Source organism: Entelurus aequoreus, linkage group LG07 (genome assembly GCF_033978785.1).
Source record: "Entelurus aequoreus isolate RoL-2023_Sb linkage group LG07, RoL_Eaeq_v1.1, whole genome shotgun sequence".
In the NCBI taxonomy this organism is placed as follows: domain Eukaryota; kingdom Metazoa; phylum Chordata; class Actinopteri; order Syngnathiformes; family Syngnathidae; genus Entelurus; species Entelurus aequoreus.
In genome coordinates this window covers 39,578,178-39,597,804 of record NC_084737.1, presented here as the reverse complement: position 1 = coordinate 39,597,804, position 19,627 = coordinate 39,578,178, and the positions used below count along the sequence as shown (strand labels likewise).

Genomic DNA, 19,627 nt, shown 5'->3' with positions numbered 1-19,627 from the left:
ATCATGACAACAATTTAAAAATCGTAGCTGGTAGGCCTAAGTATTAATTTAGAACAAGACAAAGGCTGTTTGTAACAAGTATATTTAATATTTTGACCACTGTAACATTACACACAATGTGAATGGTAACACTGTGTATGAATGTAGGAAAATAAAACACTGTACTTGAATCAAGTGATTCTTTGGCGTACCACTAGATGGAGCCTGTGTACCACATGTTTGAGAATCACTGATCTAGACCACATTAAAGTGTTTTAAATGTAGATTGAAATCATCATAGCTCCCCTTTAAACTATTTTTTGGTAAGAATAGTTTTTGCATCTTTTTAATTAAATGTTTTGCATTATTTGCACACGTTTTGACGCTGACAATAAAGTTAACTGCATGAAAATAATTTAAAAAATGAAGAAGCTATGCATGCATTCAGGTTACATTTACTTAAGTAACTTTTTGGAAAAATTGTACTTGTCAGAGTAGTTTTAATACAATATACTTTTACTTTTACTTGAGTATGTTTGTGATGAAGAAATGCTACTTTTACTCTGTTACATTGAGTTTCAGTCCGATCGTTACATTTATGTACATCACAATTATTTATAATCTATTAATTAAGGCTTGCAAAGACGTATTCAGCGAGCCTTCTTCCGGCAGGCACTGTCACATGACTCTGTTTCATTAATCCCATGTACGTTTTATACAAGAGGATCCCCTGCTGGCCTCCATATGGACTGGACTCTCACATTATTTACTGTATCCACCCGGCACAAGGTTTCTCGTTATCCCATTGGGTTGAGTTTTTTCTTGACCAGATGTGGGATCAGAGCCGAGGATGTTGTGGTGGTTTGTGCAGCCCTTTGAGGCATTTGGGATTAAGGGATAAAAACTTTGATTGATTTAGTGATGTTTGATTCCATTTCACCAATCAAACAGATCCTGGCAGTCACATGACTCTGTTTGACCATTCCAACTTAAACACGGGGCGAATAACAAGCCAGTGGTTAGGGACTGTTTAGTACGCCAAACAAGCACAAGGTACAAATAGATATAGAAGCTGAATTAGGTCAGTATTTTTAAGAATATGGTAAAATAGAAACTTACTTGTTAAGTAATTGTGAGAATGTTCCCAAAAAAGACAATTTAATTATGTGACATGACACCAGTACATACCTGCTGTTTGAGACAACTGGTAAGCAGAAACATCCTAAAACAGTTAACTAAAAAGCGATCTTTGTATGTCTATGATGATCCTAATAACCACAAGTATCATTCAAACATATTTAAACATTACCAATAACATCAAATAGCAATGGAAAGTACTTATCTGTTAGATCCGTAGCTTGAAAGTTACTAGCACTAGCTTATTATTAACATGTAGCATTCTCTTCTTCTACCCAATTTACATTACCACACAGCTAACAAGCTGAAATGACTACAAGCGTCCCCTAGTGTACAAGAGCCACACTGCATATCACCAACATTCACATTAGAGATAAGAGCATGAAAACTAGAACTTCACATGTGGGTGAGTAAATAAAAAAAACTTAATTATTTGACAAATCAGACTAATTTAGTACATAGAAACGTATTGACTAAAAAGTTACATGACGTCAGACAAACAGCAAAAAAATCTTCCATTATTACTTTCAAACTAATAAAATTATTCCATTTCCAACTAGAGAAAACATGCTGCAATATATTGTATATGATTTTTAGGTTTCACACACACACACACACACACACACACACACACACACACACACACACACACACACACACACACACACACACACACACACACACACACACACACACACACACACACACACACACACTATTGTTGTAGTCCAAAAAACATTAACAATAGCTTCTAAATAAATCAGAAGTTACTCACAAGTTATTCAATACTTGAGTATCTTTTTCACGCAACAACGGTGCTCTTACTTGAGAAAATGTTTTGGGTAGTCTACCCACCTCTGCTTGCATTTAATGGGACCGTTTTCCTAAACAAGATGGCCACCAAATAGACACGTCACGATGGGCTGCTACTGTGCTTGCGCTAATAAGTTTAGACAGCTTATTTTTTTTCTTTTTTCAGTTGTGTGCATACAGTCAATGTCAAAGATGTCATTAAAAGTTTGTCTTAGCAGAGTTCAAATGCCGATGCCACGATGAGGAATGTTTTCACTCCATCAACTCATCTTTCCCATTTTTTTCACGCTTGTTGCTGTGACAAGATCTAGCAATTCTACCGATATGCAAATTATTACGAGAGCAAGTATTCCGTACTTTTACGTGATTCCTTATCAAAAAAAACTTGTCTAACATCTACTGAACACATTCGCCAAAATTCACAAGTCTTTTCAAGTCATTAGACTAAAGTCCAAGTCGAGTCTTGGTTGCTCTTGTCAAGTCAACAGGAATGTGTGCCTTAATAAAGTTAAAGTACCACTGATAGTCACACACACACTAGGTGTGGTGAAATTACTCTCTGCATTTGACCCAGGCCCGGCCCTAACCAATATGGTGCCCTAGGCAAGATTTTAGGTGGCGCCCCCCCACATCGGCAGTGAAGTGTATATACTCACAAGAAACCGAATAGCTTTGTCTTTGACCTTTTTTTTTACTTAAAGAAAGCAAATTAACAATCAGAATAGTTAACAAGATTTAAAAAAATGAATAAATGAATACAAAAAATAAAAAATTAACAGAAATACAATATTTTTTACATACATAAACACAAAATAAAACGTGTCAACAAGTTGCATAAAATAAATTAAAAATACAATATACTGTAAATAAGGCACTGCACAAAACAAGATATCAAACCAGTATGACTTTAACAACTATATTACAAAAAAAGGGGATCCTACAGAGTTCTCTATTTGTGCTTTTTAATATTGCATTAACTAGAATGACTTACAAATTACTGTACACCAGGGAGTACTGTAATTACCTAACGTTACATTATTATTTTCTATAACAATTTAGCCCCCTCCACAATATTAACCCGACGTTAAAACAGAACTAGCTATTTATTGATTAGCAATTGCCGAATCATGTAACATTAGCTTAATGCTAAAGCCAGATTGCAATCACATTCTGTAACAGACAAATAATTTCATGTAGGCTAACGTTACCTACCTGCTACCTCTGTCTTTTTCTCGTTTCTCCTCTTCTTTTCTCTTTTTTCTTCCCTGGGCACCGTTGGCCGTTTTGACATCTTGTGTTGATTTTTTGATGTGGTAAGAGTCATGATACGGGAAGGGAGGGGGCACACCGTGCGGGGGATGGGGGGGCGTAATATTGTACCAAATAATATTTCTATTAAATAGGCTTTACTTTGCATTTTAATTGACATGGGATTATTTTTTGTATTTAGAAATAATAGTACCAACTTTTTTTTCCTTTTTTTTTCTCCAACATTTGTGGCACTGGCGTGGCGCCCCCTGATGGACGGCGCCCTTAGCATTTGCCTATATGGCCTATGCCACGGGCCGGCCCTGATTTGACCCATCCCCTTGTTCCACCCCCTGGGAGGTGAGGGAAGCAGTGAGCAGCAGAATCAGGAATCGGGAATCATTTTGGTGATTTAACCCCCAATTCCAACCCTTGATGCTGAGTGAGGGAGGCAATGGGTCCCATTTTTATAGTCTTTGGTATGACTCGGCCGGGGTTTGAACTCACGACCTACCGATCTCAGGGCGGACACTCTAACCACAAGGACACTGTATATTTGCACTCAACTGATTTGTTCTAATTATGTCAACTTAATCTTGACTCAAGAGTAAAACATACACAAAACTCCACGGGAGATACAAACACATTCAAAAAATGTTGTCTTTGCAATGGACAATAGCGTACCCCCCAAAAGGATCGTATCTGTCTATTTTCTATAAGACCTGCATTGAACAAGGAGATGGAATTGGGCGCACACATGTGTTCTAGTGTAATGGGACAGCACAAGTTGTTTCTGTTGAGTGTGTCCCATTATGTGTGACACATAACCATGTTAGACTGGCTGCCTAAATGCTTGTTTGTGTGAGATGCTTTGCCTGTGCAATACAACTCCAGGATGTGGCAACAATAGCAGTATAGACACATGGAGAAAATAATTGGGGCATGTGGCTGTTACACAGAGAGAAAGGACATTTAAAAGCAAAAACAGTTTCCACTCGTTTCTGATATCCTTATACAACATGCTAGTAATAAGTGTCTGTGGGGACTTTTGTCCATTCAAGCAGAGCATTGGTGAGGTCAAAGGTCACCGAACTTGGACGATAGCGCCCGACTCTGAATTTATTTCATTTGAAAGTATTGAACGTGGCTGAAACCAGGGCTGTTCAGGCCAGTCAAGTAACGTTTTCTACACTATTTTAACTTAAGGGGCGACGTGGCTCAGATGGTAGAGTGGCTGTGCAGCAACTTGAAGGTTCCTTGTCCGATTCCAGCTTCCAGCAGTTGTGTCTTTGGGCAAGACCTCACCCTCCATTCTCCCAGTGCTGTTGTATGAATGTGAATACAAACCCCGTTTCCATATGAGTTGGGAAATTGTGTTAGATGTAAATATAAACGTAATACAATGATTTGCAAATCATTTTCAACCCATATTCAGTTGAATATGCTACAAAGACAACATATTTGATGTTCCAACTGATAAACTTTTTTTTTTTTTGCAAATAATCATTAACTTTAGAATTTGATGTTAGCAACACGTGACAAAGAAGTTGGGAAAGGTGGCAATAAATACTGATAAAGTTGAGGAATGCTCATCAAACACATATTTGGAACATCCCACAGGTGAACAGGCAAATTGGGAACAGGTGGGTGCCATGATTGGGTATAAAAGTAGATTCCATGAAATGCTCAGTCATTTACAAACAAGGATGGGGTGAGGGTCACCACTTTGTCAACAAATGCGTGAGCAAATCGTTGAACAGTTTAAGAAAAACCTTTCTCAACCAACTATTGCAAGGAATTTAGGGATTTCACCATCTACGGTCCGTAATATCATCAAAGGGTTCAGAGAATCTGGAGAAATCACTGCACGTAAGAAGCTAAACCTGTGACCTTCGATCCCTCAGGCTGTACTGCATCAACAAGCAACATCAGTGTGTAAAGGATATCACCACATGGGCTCAGGAGCACTTCAGAAACCCACTGTCAGTAACTACAGTTGGTCGCTACATCTGTAAGTGCAAGCTAAAACTCTCCTATGCAAGGCGAAAAACCGTTTATCAACAACACCCAGAAACGCTGTTGGCTTCGCTGGGCCTGAGCTCATCTAAGATGGACTGATACAAAGTGGAAAAATGTTCTGTGGTCTGATGAGTCCACATTTCCAAATTGTTTTTGGAAACTGTGGATGTCATGTCCTCCGGACCAAAGAGGAAAAGAACCATTCTATGTGTTTGGTGGTATGTTTCTTCTGCAAATATGACTACTTGTCGTCCAAAAGCTGTGTGAAAAAACACTGTGCTACTACTGCTACTGCTAATGCTACGTGCTAATGCTATAGCTATTTGTGAGCGTGATCACCGATGCTGACCTAAACATCTTCATCAGGAAGTTCATGATAACTTAAGCTTCTAATACTATAGTGGATCATCAGTGTTGAAATAATGACTGATGCTTTATTGTGTGTGCTTTCTTTTACTTGAAACTCAAAGCATTTATAGTTATTGTTATGGTTGAAGTTTATTTTGAGCATCCATACAATTACAAAATTACATGTCACATATTTCCAGTTTTTACAACATGTCCGAAGACTAAAGAAGTGGGAAGAAGCAGAACGTATTTAATCATACCCCTTTTACTTTACACATGTGTTCACTTTCTGTTCCCAGTTTGTAACACAATTTAAATCCAGAAAAAATAAATATTAAAGTTCTTGTCAATAAATATTTAAGTAAATTGTGATTCACATAAGATGAAGAGGATTATCCCATTTTCAATATGGTTCAAAATAGGATTCTTCTTCTTTGTACTTTAATAAACCCTGTCCAACCCAAACCGTTTCTTAAACTAGATCCAATCAGTACATTGTTTGATTTCTTTGCTTTTTGGTTGCCTATGATTTATTGGTACATAATGTTACCATGCTTTTTCTTTCTTCAATTAATTTAATTTGCTTTGTAGTTTACTCAGTATGTTGATAAAATGTACAACTAACCCCTTTGGTTTTTCGTACAGATGCTTTAAAACTGGCAGGTTGGTTTTTCGTACAGATGCTTTAGAACTGGCAGGTTAAAAACAATATGAAAAATTGTGATATTAATCGAGATCGGATGATATGGAAAAAAAATTGTGACTATTTTTTTCCCATATTGCCCAGTGGTAGACCGTAGGCGCAAATTGGCAACCACACTTCCGTCAGTCTCCCCCAGAGCTGGGTCTACAAATGTAGCTTACCACCATCATGTGTGAATGTGGAGTGAAGAAATTATCGGTTCTCAGTGAAAAGTGCCATTTAAATCTAATCCATTATTCACTATTAACTTATGAAACATGGAATTGCCCAAGCTATAATATTTTGTTTGGGTGTGGTTGCCCAGGCCTGAAAAGCGACCAAGTTAAGTCAAAGCTTTCCTCCCACAGCTTTAACCAGCTTTACATGGATCAGAAGTTGTTGCGCAACCTGGCCCGGCAGCAGGTAGACCCAGTTTAGGTCATGGGTGGAGTGAGACTATGCATGAAAGGAGCAAGGGAAAGTCTCTATGATGTCTTTCTTTTCTTCAACTTAACGTCTTATTTAAGTGTAATCAGCCCCACTCCCTCTAATTACAAGCACTTACACATACTCCGCAAACCTCATTAAGACACTCAGCCTCAAGTGATGTTGTGCTTGCTACTCCCAACTTGTTTGCCTCTGCTCAACTTACCATCTTTGATTACAGGCATAATTTGCCACTTAAAATAGTTTGTGGCGATGTGACCGATTTTGAAGGCTGAATCAACTTGTCTCTGTTCTTGTACGTTAGTGAAGAGGTGTTTGTTTACTATGTGCACATGTGCTGTCACAAAAACTGTGATATGTGCATAGAACTGAAAAGAGGGCATGGAAATATCCATTTATTGTTACACCTTACATAAGTATGTCATTACTTCACTGATGGTGCCAGTGTAAGCATGTCGTCAGATCTAGCTTATCACAGCGGGAAAAACTTCTATCTCCTCTCTGGCTCAAAGGGTTCAACTCACTTGTCCTTTGCCCTCTTTATCTACTGTACAACTTCGGTCAGAGGGCATGCATTTTGATTTTATAGATAGCCAAATCTTTGGAATGCCCTGGAAGGTACAATTGGATGCTCGAGGTCCGACCCGCACACGCTTACGTCACAATGCTATTAATACTGTTTTGTTTCTAAGAACAGACCAGGTGCAAATCTGAAGTGTCACTTCTCTCAGTCCCCCACTTCACCAGTGCAGCACACTATTCTTACTCTCTGATTCATTTGATCGTTTTGGCTGCTTGTCCGCATGATTCAACAGTAAATCAGTTTACTGTACATAACACAGGACATGTAAAGTAATAGTTTACTTCTAGGCTACATTATCTAACAACATACTGTTAATTTGCATAATTAAACATGCCAGAATGATTAAACATTATTTAATAGTAACCCTTCCTCAAGTATTAATAGTAATTATTGAACGTCTGTCCACTTTCTGTGGTTGGCATGTTACTATTTTGTTATTCGGGGGGAAAAAAATGTAATATAAAATACATCTATTTAATAATGAAATTCTAAATAGATGGGTAATTAATGACAGAAACATGGTATAATGGTTAAATTAATATAGTAAACAATATGGTTCTTATTATTCGTCTCCTTTTTTCAGCTTGTCCCACTGTTTCTTAAAGTGTATCATGTCAATATATTTCATAGTTTTAGTTTATTTACATTTAAGTTTATGTTTTGTGAGCATACAAATGCAGTAGGGTCATCTGCAAACTATAATAAAATTAGTGTGGTCCTACAGATGACATTTATATATAAAAAAAAACTTGTGACTTGCAAATGAGGCTTTATTTTTTTGCTGACAAAACAGGCTTCTTCTGCATTTATGTAGTTGTCTGGAAAGTGAGACTTTAAAAAGGTTACGTGGTGTCAGACTGTGAAGGCGTTTCATCGCATCATACAAGTAAAAGATGTACAATTTAAGTATCACTTTCATTCTTTTATTTTTCCACCACCATTTTTTTTCAGGGTCTTGGATAGGAGAACCTATCCCAGCTGACTTATGGTGAAAGGCAGCTACAACCTCACCTGATCTCTTATTAAGAAAAGTAAATAGGATGTATCATAGTTAGTATACTAAAATAATTATTTAACATTTTGACAAGGGACAATGTGACAGTTGTACATATTATTTTGTGTTAATCTTTGTCTATACAGTGACTAAACATTTATATCAAAAATAAACTTGTGATTTGTGAATGATGACCAATTTTTGAGTTTCAAATTTTTCATCCCATTGCGTTACAGCAATAAAAAAACAAAAACATACAAATAGCCTTATATGGTATCTAAGGCTAAGCGTGTGTGCAAGAGATGCCAGGCTGGTTTTTCTTGTCTGCCAGTATTTGTGTTGTTCTACTGGCTGCCACATGATACTCACTGACTGGCTAGGAGTTGATGTAGCCGCCCAGACTCCCAATCCTTCCAGTATGAAGCATTTTTATTATTTAGACTTCTGTATTGTAATATTAGTTGCTATTCATATATATTTGTGTTGTTTTACTGGGTTGTTCATTTATTGAAAGTACCAGTGGTCATTGGTGATAGATTGTTGTGGATTATTTCCATGGCTGAAGTACTTTTACTTCACAGAACTTCTATAAACACTCAAAACACTTCACGCTCCCTCTGTTCCACCCACTCCAATCTCTTCCATATACCCAGAACTAAACTCAGGACCACGTGAGACCGCAGGGACTTTTGTGCCAATAATGCCCTTCCTGGCACCTAGAGGGCACCACAACCCACTGACTTTTCCTTTTAACAAATATTTTGGTCCCACCATTTAGACACCTGTATTAAAAACAAAAAAGTTTTCATTTTCCATACTTGTTTGTTGCCCCTTTTTACCAAAATGAGATTTTCTTTTTGTAACCTGAAGCCCTTCGAGGTCTCATGATATAAAGGGCAATATAAATAGTCTTATTTATTATTATTATTATTATTTTGTCAAGGACTTTTACATTTAATACAAACTTCAACATAATATATTTTTCTCATTTTTGAATCCAATTCGTAAGCTGTAATTACTTGCTATGTTTGTGTTTGTATCCATCCATCCATTTCCTACCGCTTGTCCCTTTCGGGGTCGCGGGGGGGTGCTGAAGCCTATCTCAGCTGCATTCGGGCGGAAGGCGGGGTACACCCTGGACAAGTTGCCACCTCATCACAGCCATTTACACACCTGTTTTAAAAAAGTACAAAAAATTTTTCATTTACCATACTCGTTTCTTGCCCCTTTTTACCAAAATGAGATTTTCTTTTTGTAACCTGAAGCCTTTCGAGGTATCATGATATAAAGGGCACTATAAATAATCTTATTTATTATTATTATTATTTTGCCAGCGACTTTACATTTAATTAAACTTCAACATAATATATTTTTCTCATTTTTGAGTCCAGTTCGTAAGCTGTAATTACTTGCTATATGTTTGTGTTTGTATCCATCCATCCATCCATCCATTTCCTACCGCTTTTCCCTTTCGGGGTTGCGCGGGGGGGGGGGGGGGGGGGGGGTGCTGGAGCCTATCTCAGCTGCATTCGGGTGGAAGGCGGGGTACACCCTGGACAAGTCGCCACCTCATCACAGCTATTTAGACACCTGTTTTAAAAAAATACAAAAAAGTTTTCATTTTCCATACTCGTTTCTTGCCCCTTTTTACCAAAATGAGATTTTCTTTTTGTAACCTGAAGCCCTTCGAGGCCTCATGATACAAAGGGCACTATAAATGGTCTTATTTATTATTATTATTTTGCCAAGGACTTTACATTTAATACAAACTTCAACATAATATATTTTTCTCATTTTGAGTCCAATTCTTAATTACTAGCTATGTTTGTGTTTGTATGAGCAACCTAACCGGTGCAGTAATACCAATTAGAAGGTTGTTCTAATTGTATTGTGCGGTTTAAATCTCTTGGCCGAGGCTGCACACATTGAGGATATACGATGATGTCATCTTTAGGCGGGTGGGCGGGACCAGGAATGACAAGAGGGGCGGGACTTGGCTCTAAGGCCAATTGAGTTTCAGGTGAGCTTTAACTTTCACAACAAGCCGAAGGGAGCAGTCAGCTGATACTAACTGACAGCAGCGCATATAGAGTCTTGGAACCGACGACCCTTTGTCACCGTCAAAAAGATATACATGAACAAACAAAGACCGTCCCCTCGTTGGATAAAATGCACTGGGAGCAGCTCCTCCGTTTGGGCAACGGAAAGGTGAGCGTCTACGCCGCGCGCACATTTTAGGCAACGCGTCACGACTGAATCTTAATCAAAGAAAGGGTCAGATGAACTTTAAAGTGTTAGTCCTCGTTCTACGACCTGCCAATATGGTACGACTTGTGCACGGTCTGGAAGACTTGACATCATCTCATTCATTATATTTGTTACTACTAGTTCTGTGTGGATAACCGTTTGGATGAGTGTGAACATAAAGCCTTTAAACCTTAGCAGCCTTTGCACAATATCCTTCCTGTGTGTTCTTCCCTGAGGTGATGGAGGAAATGAATCACTCTATTTTGTCAGGTTCATTTTTCTCCCTCAGTGGCTGTGTAGTTAAACACAGCATAGACACCAATTTACACAAATATCAGATAAAACCACACTAAATGTTATGTATACCTGTCAGATTGTCCCTTGACAAAATATTATGTGAATTAGTGCTGTCAAAGGATTTTTTTTTAAATCAGATGAATCACACTTAAATTGGGATTGTTTATTATTAATCACAGCCTATTACTTTTACATTAGATTAGTTTATTTCAAAGGGGACAATGCAATTTCATAAAACACATGACTACACATGGTTAAAAAAGCCAGAATTAGCCAGAAGGCTAGTTTTCATCTGTAGTTCCCCTGGCCAAGATGTAAAAAAAATATAAAAAAAGGCAGTAAAATTACAATTTAAAAGAAAGAGAAAGAAAAAACGGTTGATGTATATTATTTGGTGGGTCTGATAAATGTTGTAGCAGTTTGCTTCATCAGGAGGGTGAAGTCGCCCAATTGAAAGTGTTGGATTTAACTCTAAGGGCATAGGATTAACGGGGCATTTTTCTACCAGTAGACAGCGGTTAAGATTGAGTGTTTCACTGCTAAATTAATAATACATTTATACTGGATATGGGTTTTAAATGTGTATCTAAAACAGGGGAAATAGGTGGTTAATTGGTTAGGAATTAATGTATTTGAGTATTGGGTTTTCTACTACATTAATCTATTGTGTTTCTGGGGTCAAATGTATTTTATATATATCTTGGTGCATTTACATTGAGACAATTTATCTACAATCTGTTTTAACTTAAAGGGAAAAAACTAGTCAATTTTCTTGCACTTGTTTAATGGTTAAGGGTTTGATAGCCTAATTAATAATTGTAAATTATTATGGGATTGATAATTGGTTTACGTTAATCGTGAGTTCAAACCCCGGCCGAGTCATACCAAAGACTATAAAAATGGGACCCTACCTCCCTGCTTGGCACTCAGCATCAAGGGTTGGAATTGGGTGTTAAATCACCAAAAATGATTCCCGGGCGCGGCCACCGCTGCTGCTCACTGCTTCCCTCACCTCCCACGGGGTGATCAAGGGTGATGGATCAAATGCAGAGAATAATTTTGCCGCACCTAGTGTGAGTATGACAATCTTGGGTACTTTAACTTAACTTTTTAACTTGTGGTGTTTTGTCTTCAAGGTTTTTCACCTAAAAAAGACTGCTAAGAAGACAGCTAAAAAAGAGAGCTAAAAAAGGTAAAAAAGCTAAACAAGACTGGAAAAAGACCAAAAAGAAAAAATGAACTGATTTTTCCTTTGGAAGGAAAAATAATAGGAAATAAATAACAACGTTCTGGTCTTTTGAGTGAAATCCAGAATCCACATTCAGCATCTGTACACCCCTTTCAAGTGTGGGATAAGGACAGCATAGAAGTATACATAATACATATACAATATGTTAAAAAATAAAATACAACATAACATTTATCTTAGCATCAAAACAGGCTCATCTTTTAGTGCTAGCAGCTGTAGGCGTTGATAAGCCACATTTAAAATTTTTTTGTGAAGGCCTTGTAAGTTGTGACCAGTTTAACCTCCTCGGGTACGGAGTTCCACACATTTGCGCTCCTTACTGACCAGGCTGACTTACTGAAAGTGCCCCTGCGCAGAGGAATATAACAGTCACCTCTGACAGAGCCTCGAGTGACACGCTTACGGCTGTTTCTTTGACTGATAAACACTGCCAGAGGATCTGGAGCCAATTCATGCAGTACTTTATAGGTCACTTTTAAGTCTGCAAATGTGTGAAGACTGTCCCAGTTTAAAATACTGTATTTTTCAAAAGGCACAGTGATGATAGTGCCTAGGTTTTTTATCCATAACCTTAATTGATTGTTTGTACAAGATTTCCAATGTTTTTTCTTTAAACTCTGACCAGCCTGAGACCAGCTGGTAAGGTAAGAGTTGAAGTGGCTGAAAATCATCAAATGCAAATACGATTTTGCAGCTTCAGTTGACATTTAATTTCGAATTGCACGCAAATTTGAGAGATTAAACTTGATTATTTTACACAATTTGCCAATATGGGCTTTAAAAGAAAGCTCTGAATCTATTGTTAACTCAAGATATTTATATTGGCTGACAATTTGTATTCTTTCTCCATTAATACGTCTGTCGGGGTCAGATGATACTTTTTTTGTTTTAGTTACATACATGCCTACAGTTTTAGAAAGGTTTAGCTGCAGGCAGTACTCCTGCAGTCAAGCTGTAACATAGGTCATTGTTTTAGTGAGTTTAGCAGCAACAATGTCTTTGGTGTCCCATGAAGGAAGAAAACCGTGTCGTCTGCATACATTAACCATTCAGCTTCAGGACAAACCGTGGGCAAATAATTAATATAGAGGCTAAATAAAGGGGGCCTAATATTGACCCTTGAGATACTCCGGAGGTTAGCCTAAGAGAGTCAGATCTGCTGTTAACTGATAGAGAGTGTGTTCGATCATGCAGATACGATTCAATCCAGCTCACAGCATCTTGCTTGCATAATTTAAGTTAACTTACAAAAGAGCCCAATATTTGAACACAAATGCAATTTATTGTCAGAATGTCATACGAAATCACCTTTAAAGTGTTTACTTGAATGCATTTCATGTATGTGTTCAAAACTTGCTAACAGTTGTATCTAAAGTCCAGTCACGGTGTATTTTGATGTGACATTTTCCAGAAAGCACTCATCTCTGTTTGCACTTACGTATGCAATGATCTGATCACTGAACACCCTGCGTCGTCTTTCAGATAAAGGAGCATGCTAGGTCAAAATAAATTGCGTGATTAATCTGTGTAATATCCATGATTAATGCAATATTTATTTACATTAGTTAAGGTGTTAAATGAGACAGCCCTAAACAATATCGTATTGACTTTTCTCGATATGAGATCCGTCCAGGGTGGCCAGGGGAACATTTTGAGGCCTTTTACTTAAAGGCCTACTGAAATGAGATTTTCTTATTTAAACGGGGATAGCAGATCCATTCTATGTGTCATACTTGATCATTTCGCGATATTGCCATATTTTTGCTGAAAGGATTTAGTAGAGAACATAGACGATAAAGTTGGCAACTTTTGGTCGCTGATAAAAAAAGCCTTGCTTGTACCGGATTCACCAACACAGATGTCCAGAATACTGTGGAATTTTGCGATGAAAACAGAGCTGTTTGTATTGGGACACAATGGTGTCCCAATACTTTCGCAAACTCCGTGACGTCACGCGCAAACGTCATCATACCGAGACGTTTTCAGCTGGATATTTCCCGGGAAATTTAAAATTGCACTTTATAAGTTAACCCGGCCGTATTGGCATGTGTTGCAATGTTAAGATTTCATCATTGATATATAAACTATCAGACTGCGTGGTCGGTAGTAGTGGGTTTCAGTAGGTCTTTAACTTCACAGTTTATTGTACTGTAATTTCAGGCTACGCACCCTGGGCGGTTGATAGTTAAATATATTACGGCAATCTTGAATCCCACTAGATATAACTACAACAACGGTGCAGACACTAAGAATACAACATAACAAACACAAAGAGCAACTTACCTTTAAGCAAGCTGAAGTTTTTCCTAGGGAACTTAGCAGTGTCAAAATCGAACATTTTTACATTCAATTTTACAATTATAATGACTTAAGGACGACCACAGGTCACCACAGCTGCTGGTAAAAGTAGTTAACAAATTTAGTCATGTAAATACTTAAAGCGGCCCAGCCTCACCCAGACATTACCTCTAGTGGCCCCCAGGTAAATTGAGTTTGAGACCCCTGGTCTAGGGTGTACTCTGCCTCTCTCTCCCTAAGTCAGCTGGGATAGGCTCACCCATCCGTGACCCTGAAAAGGATATCTGGTAAAAATGTAAGCGATTTTTAAATTGTCATCTTTACATTCTATGACGTGATGATACGCCTTCACAGTCTGACACCAAGTAGCCTTTTCGACGTTTCGCTTTCCTGACAAGTACATAATGCAGAAGAAGCCTGTTTTCAATGAGTCTGCAAAAAACATCACTATGCCACTCATAGTTTCTATTATTCCTGTTAAAGTTCTCCTTTGCTCCACTAACACTTGACCAACATCCTCATTTCCTGTCTTTGCACCACAGACTGAGCGGCTGGAGGTTAGCGGGCTGGTCCAAAATCCTCTCACAGCGGACACGTCATACCCGTCGGCTGAGGATGCGACTGTGGATCCTCTGCGCACCAAGCAGGCGATTGCCCAGCTGCAGCAAAAGATCCTCAAGCTGACAGAACAAATTAAGATCGAGCAGACAGCACGGGACGACAATGTTGCTGAGTACCTCAAACTGGCCAACAATGCGGACAAACAGCAGAGCACACGCATTAAGCAGGTATGATAATGTCCAAATAATTTCAATTTAACTTAAACTTACCAATGTTATATAGTGTGTTGGTTCACTTACATCAGGGATATTCAACAAAATGGTTTTGGGGGCCACATTTGCAGAAAGCTAAGGGGCCGGAGGGCAGGACTTCTATCTTCACTATTATTGTAATTCTAATAACAACAGCAAGGTATAACATGTAGTGCAACATTCATATCACATAGTGGAGGGGAACTTTTCCCTGATTCAATAAACACGTAAAAAACAGTGATACTGATACGGTAAATCAAACGTTGGTGCAATCACAATATAGTAACACTCGAAATAGTGCAGAGCAATAACAATATCAAATAACTCAACGTTGCTCAAACGTTAATGTCACACAACACAACCCACAAAATAAACATGTAAAGCTCACTTTATGAAGTTATTCCTCATCCACGAATCCCTCGAATTCTTCTTCTTCAGTGTCCGAATTAAACAGTTGGGCGAATACGGCATCCAACATGGATGCCGTATTCGTCGAAGTCGTCATTAATCGAGTCAGTGTCGCTGCTGCTCTATTCCCGTGTTCTACTGCGTGACTGATCGTCTTAACTTTAAACTCTGCGTCGTAAGCGTGTCTCTTAATAGGAGCCATTTTGGGGTGTTTACATAAACAAACAAATGGAAATGAAACGGCACGCCTCGCGCAGTCATATATCCCAGCATGCACCGCGCGCTTCTTCTTCTTCTATGGGGGAAAATGAAGACGGGGGAAAATGAAGTCGGCGGCTGCTTACCGTAGTTGCGATTGATTGATTGATTGAAACTTTTACCTGTTGGAGGCTCAATATTGGTCCATACATAAGGCGCACCGGATTATAAGGCGCACTGTCAGCTTTTGACAAAATTGGAGGTTTTTAGGTGCGCCTTATAGTGCGGAAAATACGGTAATCAACTTTTATTTTTTCTGCCTTGATGAAAACCTGTTTTGTGGTGTTCAGGTGTTTGAGAAAAAGAACCAGAAGTCTGCACAGACCATCCAGCAGCTCCAAAGAAAACTGGAGCACTACCATCGTAAGCTGCGGGAAGTTGAGCACAACGGTATCCCACGGCAACCCAAGGATGTCCTTCGGGACATGCAACAAGGCTTGAAGGACGTCGGCGCCAAAGTTACAGGCTTCAGCGAGGGTGTAGTGGACAGCGTCAAGGGGGGGTTGTCCAGCTTCTCCCACGCCACGCACTCGGCCGCTGGGGCTGTTGTCTCCAAACCACGGGAGATTGCCTCGCTGATTCGAAACAAGTTTGGCAGCGCCGACAACATCCCCTCTCTGAAAGACTCGTTGGACGATCCTTCGGGGGAGGAATGCGTGGCAGGGTTGGTAGGTGGTCGTTCACTGGGCAGTGCCAGCCAACACCTCCAGTCCAGTCCAAAGTACGGCAGTGAAGACGACTGCTCTAGTGCCACGTCTGGCTCAGTAGGGGCCAACAGCACTACAGGGGCCCCTGGAGGGCCCCCCAGCTCTAAGGGTAACACACTGGAGAGGGCTCAGAGCTCAAGCCTGGACATGCTGCTACAGGAGGTGCAGGACCTAAGGGACAGCCAGGCACGGCTCGAGGAGAACCTGGATTGCTTGAAGAATCAGTATCAGGGAGACTACACAGTCGTGATGCAGGCGCTACAGGAGGAACGCTTCAGGTAAGGAACTTTGAGGCAAGAATGAGTGTGTCAAACTAGCGCAACACAACAACCTCCAAACTTTGCAAGATAATGGGCCACACTTTCGCTGATAAATCATAGATATCTAAAGATTTATCATCACAGGCAATGCTGAGCCCACATGTATTGAGCAGAACTTGTTTATCATTGTTTGCATTAGTAGATAGAAGCAAATCCTTGACCTTCATCTCATCTCCTTCCTGCTTCTCTGTACTCCCGTTATAAAGCTGATTATTACAAGCTTGTAGAAATATGATTGTGTACTTGAAAGAAATATCTACAAAAACAATTTTAGAGAGGACAGAAGCTCCTATAGATTATTTCACCTTTTGTTTTCAAGTCTGTATATCTTAACCTCTCTTCAAAGCCTCAGTCTTTATGATTTGCTGTGTTTGTGGCCCTTAAAAACTTGTATTATTCTAGAATGTTCCAATAAGAGGGGAAAAAAATAAGGACCACTCTCCCATTTCGAATAGAGGAAGTGAGGCATTGCAAAGCTCCACAAATATAGACGTGCCTTGTGAGTGCACGTGCCTTCTGCAGTCAGTGTTGCAGCTTTAGTCAATTACAATGGAAGCTCTCTGTTACAACAGCTGCCATGCAACCAAAATAATATCCACAGTCATTAATACAGCATGCTTTAAGGTAATTCAAATACCAAATGAACGTAGACGACAGGGGAAAAAAGTACTTTACCTTACATCATGTGTGTAAATACTGCAGTGTTATGTTACTGTAGGTTCAATCTTTTCTAGGGGTGTAAAGTTACACATAATACAATCACTACTTCAGCGGTTTCAGCAAGATTCTAGTTGAATTTTTGACCACTCCTCTTGACAAAATTGGTGCAGTTCAGCTAAATTTGTTGGTTTTCTGACATTGACTTGTTTCTTCAGTATTGTCCACACGTTTAAGTTAGGACTTTGGGAAGGCCATTCTAAAACCTTAATTCTAGCATGATTTAGCCATTTATTTACCGCTTTTGACGTGTGTTTGGGGTCATTGTCCTGTTGGAACACCCAACTGCGCCCAAGACCCAACCTCCGGGCTGATGATTTTAGGTTGTCCTGAAGAATTTGGAGGTAATCCTCCTTTTTCATTGTCCCATTTACTCTCTGTAAAGCACCAGTTATATCGGCAGCAAAACAGCATTATACTACCACCACCATGCTTGACGGTAGGTATGGTGTTCCTGGGATTAAAGGCCTCACCTTTTCTCCTCAAACATATTCCTGGGTATTGTGGCCAAACAGCTCAAATTTTATTTAATCATGGACAAAGATAAGACCTTCTGGAGAAAAGTTCTTTGGTCAGATGAAACAAAATTTGCCATGACATTATGTTCTTTACAAGTGTATGTAAACATTTGACCACGACTGTATGTACCAATACATATATATACATATACATATACATATATATACATATACATATATATATATATATATATATATACACAGTAAAAATGTAGGTGGGTGCAGCTTATATTCAGGTGTGCTCTATTCAGCCTGAAAATGACGGTGGTCCTAGCAATTCGCTTCTTTGGTGAAGCGTTCCCAAACATCAAACTTTAACAACGGAAGAGGCTTTTCAAGTTCTGACTTCTCCTTGGCGCTGTTGCTAGCCTTCACTCCTGCTAGCAAAACATGGCATCACTGTGTTTGATTATGGCATAAACGTGTGACTATAGGCACTAACACTTCCTATCCCTAAACGTCTACTGGTTGGTGAAAATCGGTACCATACTTTGTACCTTACTGACAACTTACCATGATTACACGTCCCGCTAAACCTCTAGTCCAGTAATTCTCAAACTGTGGTACGTGTAACATTAGTGTTGCGCGGGCTCCATCTAGAGGTATGCCAAAAAAAATCACTTGATTAAAGTACAGTGTTTTATTTTCCTATATTCCTATAAAAATGGAGAACGACTGCTCTAGTCATTTGACCAATGTTGTCACAAAACAAGTTACATTTTTTAAATACCATCTTATGCCTATTACACTTAACCCCATGTTGCACTTTCGATAATGAACTCCCCTCAAACACATGGCCGTTCTATCCTATGTTCTATACTATTTTTGTTTTTCATTCTACTATTGGACTTTCCTGCCAGCCTGTAGCTATTTTTCTAGGTGAGTGATTCCCATTAGTGCGTCACTTTGTGTAGATGCTGTGATTGGCTGCTGGATCAGGAGATGAGTTTGCATGTCCTAATCTTGCCACCAGTCCAGTCAGGGGATCAGGTGACACAGGGTCTCTTTCGACTGGCTTCTCCTACACTTCTCTGTTTATGCTCATTATGGTCTCACACGTGTGTTTTTGTGTGTCTGTGTTTACAGGTGTGAACGCTTGGAGGAGCAGCTTAACGACCTGACGGAGCTTCATCAGAACGAGATACTAAACCTCAAACAGGAGCTGGCCAGCATGGAGGAGAAAATAGCCTACCAGTCGTATGAGAGAGCACGAGACATTCAGGTTCGTCTTGTCAGGTTGACGCTCTGTAGTCTTTGCTTGGATTGGTTCACCAAAACTCCAGCTGAATTTATGATTTTCAGATACCTGTAGTCTTGTAAGTCTCAACACACTTGTTTTTATTTTTTACAGGAAATTTGTAGCAATAACAATGTTAATTTTAGCTGTACATACAGGTGATTAATCTGTCAAAAAAGTATAAACAGAGAATGCTCTTCTGTCATAAGTAGCACTAAAGTCCAAGTAGCACGTTATGTATTTTATGGATTCATATATTCAATTTGCTATATTTTATTAATTGATTGCAGCACAGTGGGACAGGGGTTA

At 39.1% G+C, this 19,627-nt stretch overlaps 1 protein-coding gene across 4 annotated transcripts in view; it reads left to right on the top strand.

The window, feature by feature from the left end:
* The window catches only part of tmcc1a (transmembrane and coiled-coil domain family 1a), a 113,049-nt gene that overhangs the window by 86,075 nt on the left and 7,347 nt on the right, over positions 1 to 19,627 (top strand). For 2 of the 4 annotated variants that reach the window (XM_062053579.1, XM_062053580.1), the window contains 3 exons: positions 14,884 to 15,129; positions 16,110 to 16,804; positions 19,168 to 19,303. In XM_062053579.1, the coding sequence (XP_061909563.1) occupies positions 14,884 to 15,129; positions 16,110 to 16,804; positions 19,168 to 19,303 (1,077 nt within the window). Of the gene's footprint in view, positions 1 to 10,272; positions 10,459 to 11,930; positions 11,987 to 14,883; positions 15,130 to 16,109; positions 16,805 to 19,167; positions 19,304 to 19,627 lie in introns of those variants that run through there. The other 2 variants (XM_062053584.1, XM_062053583.1) reach the window with 2 other exon arrangements.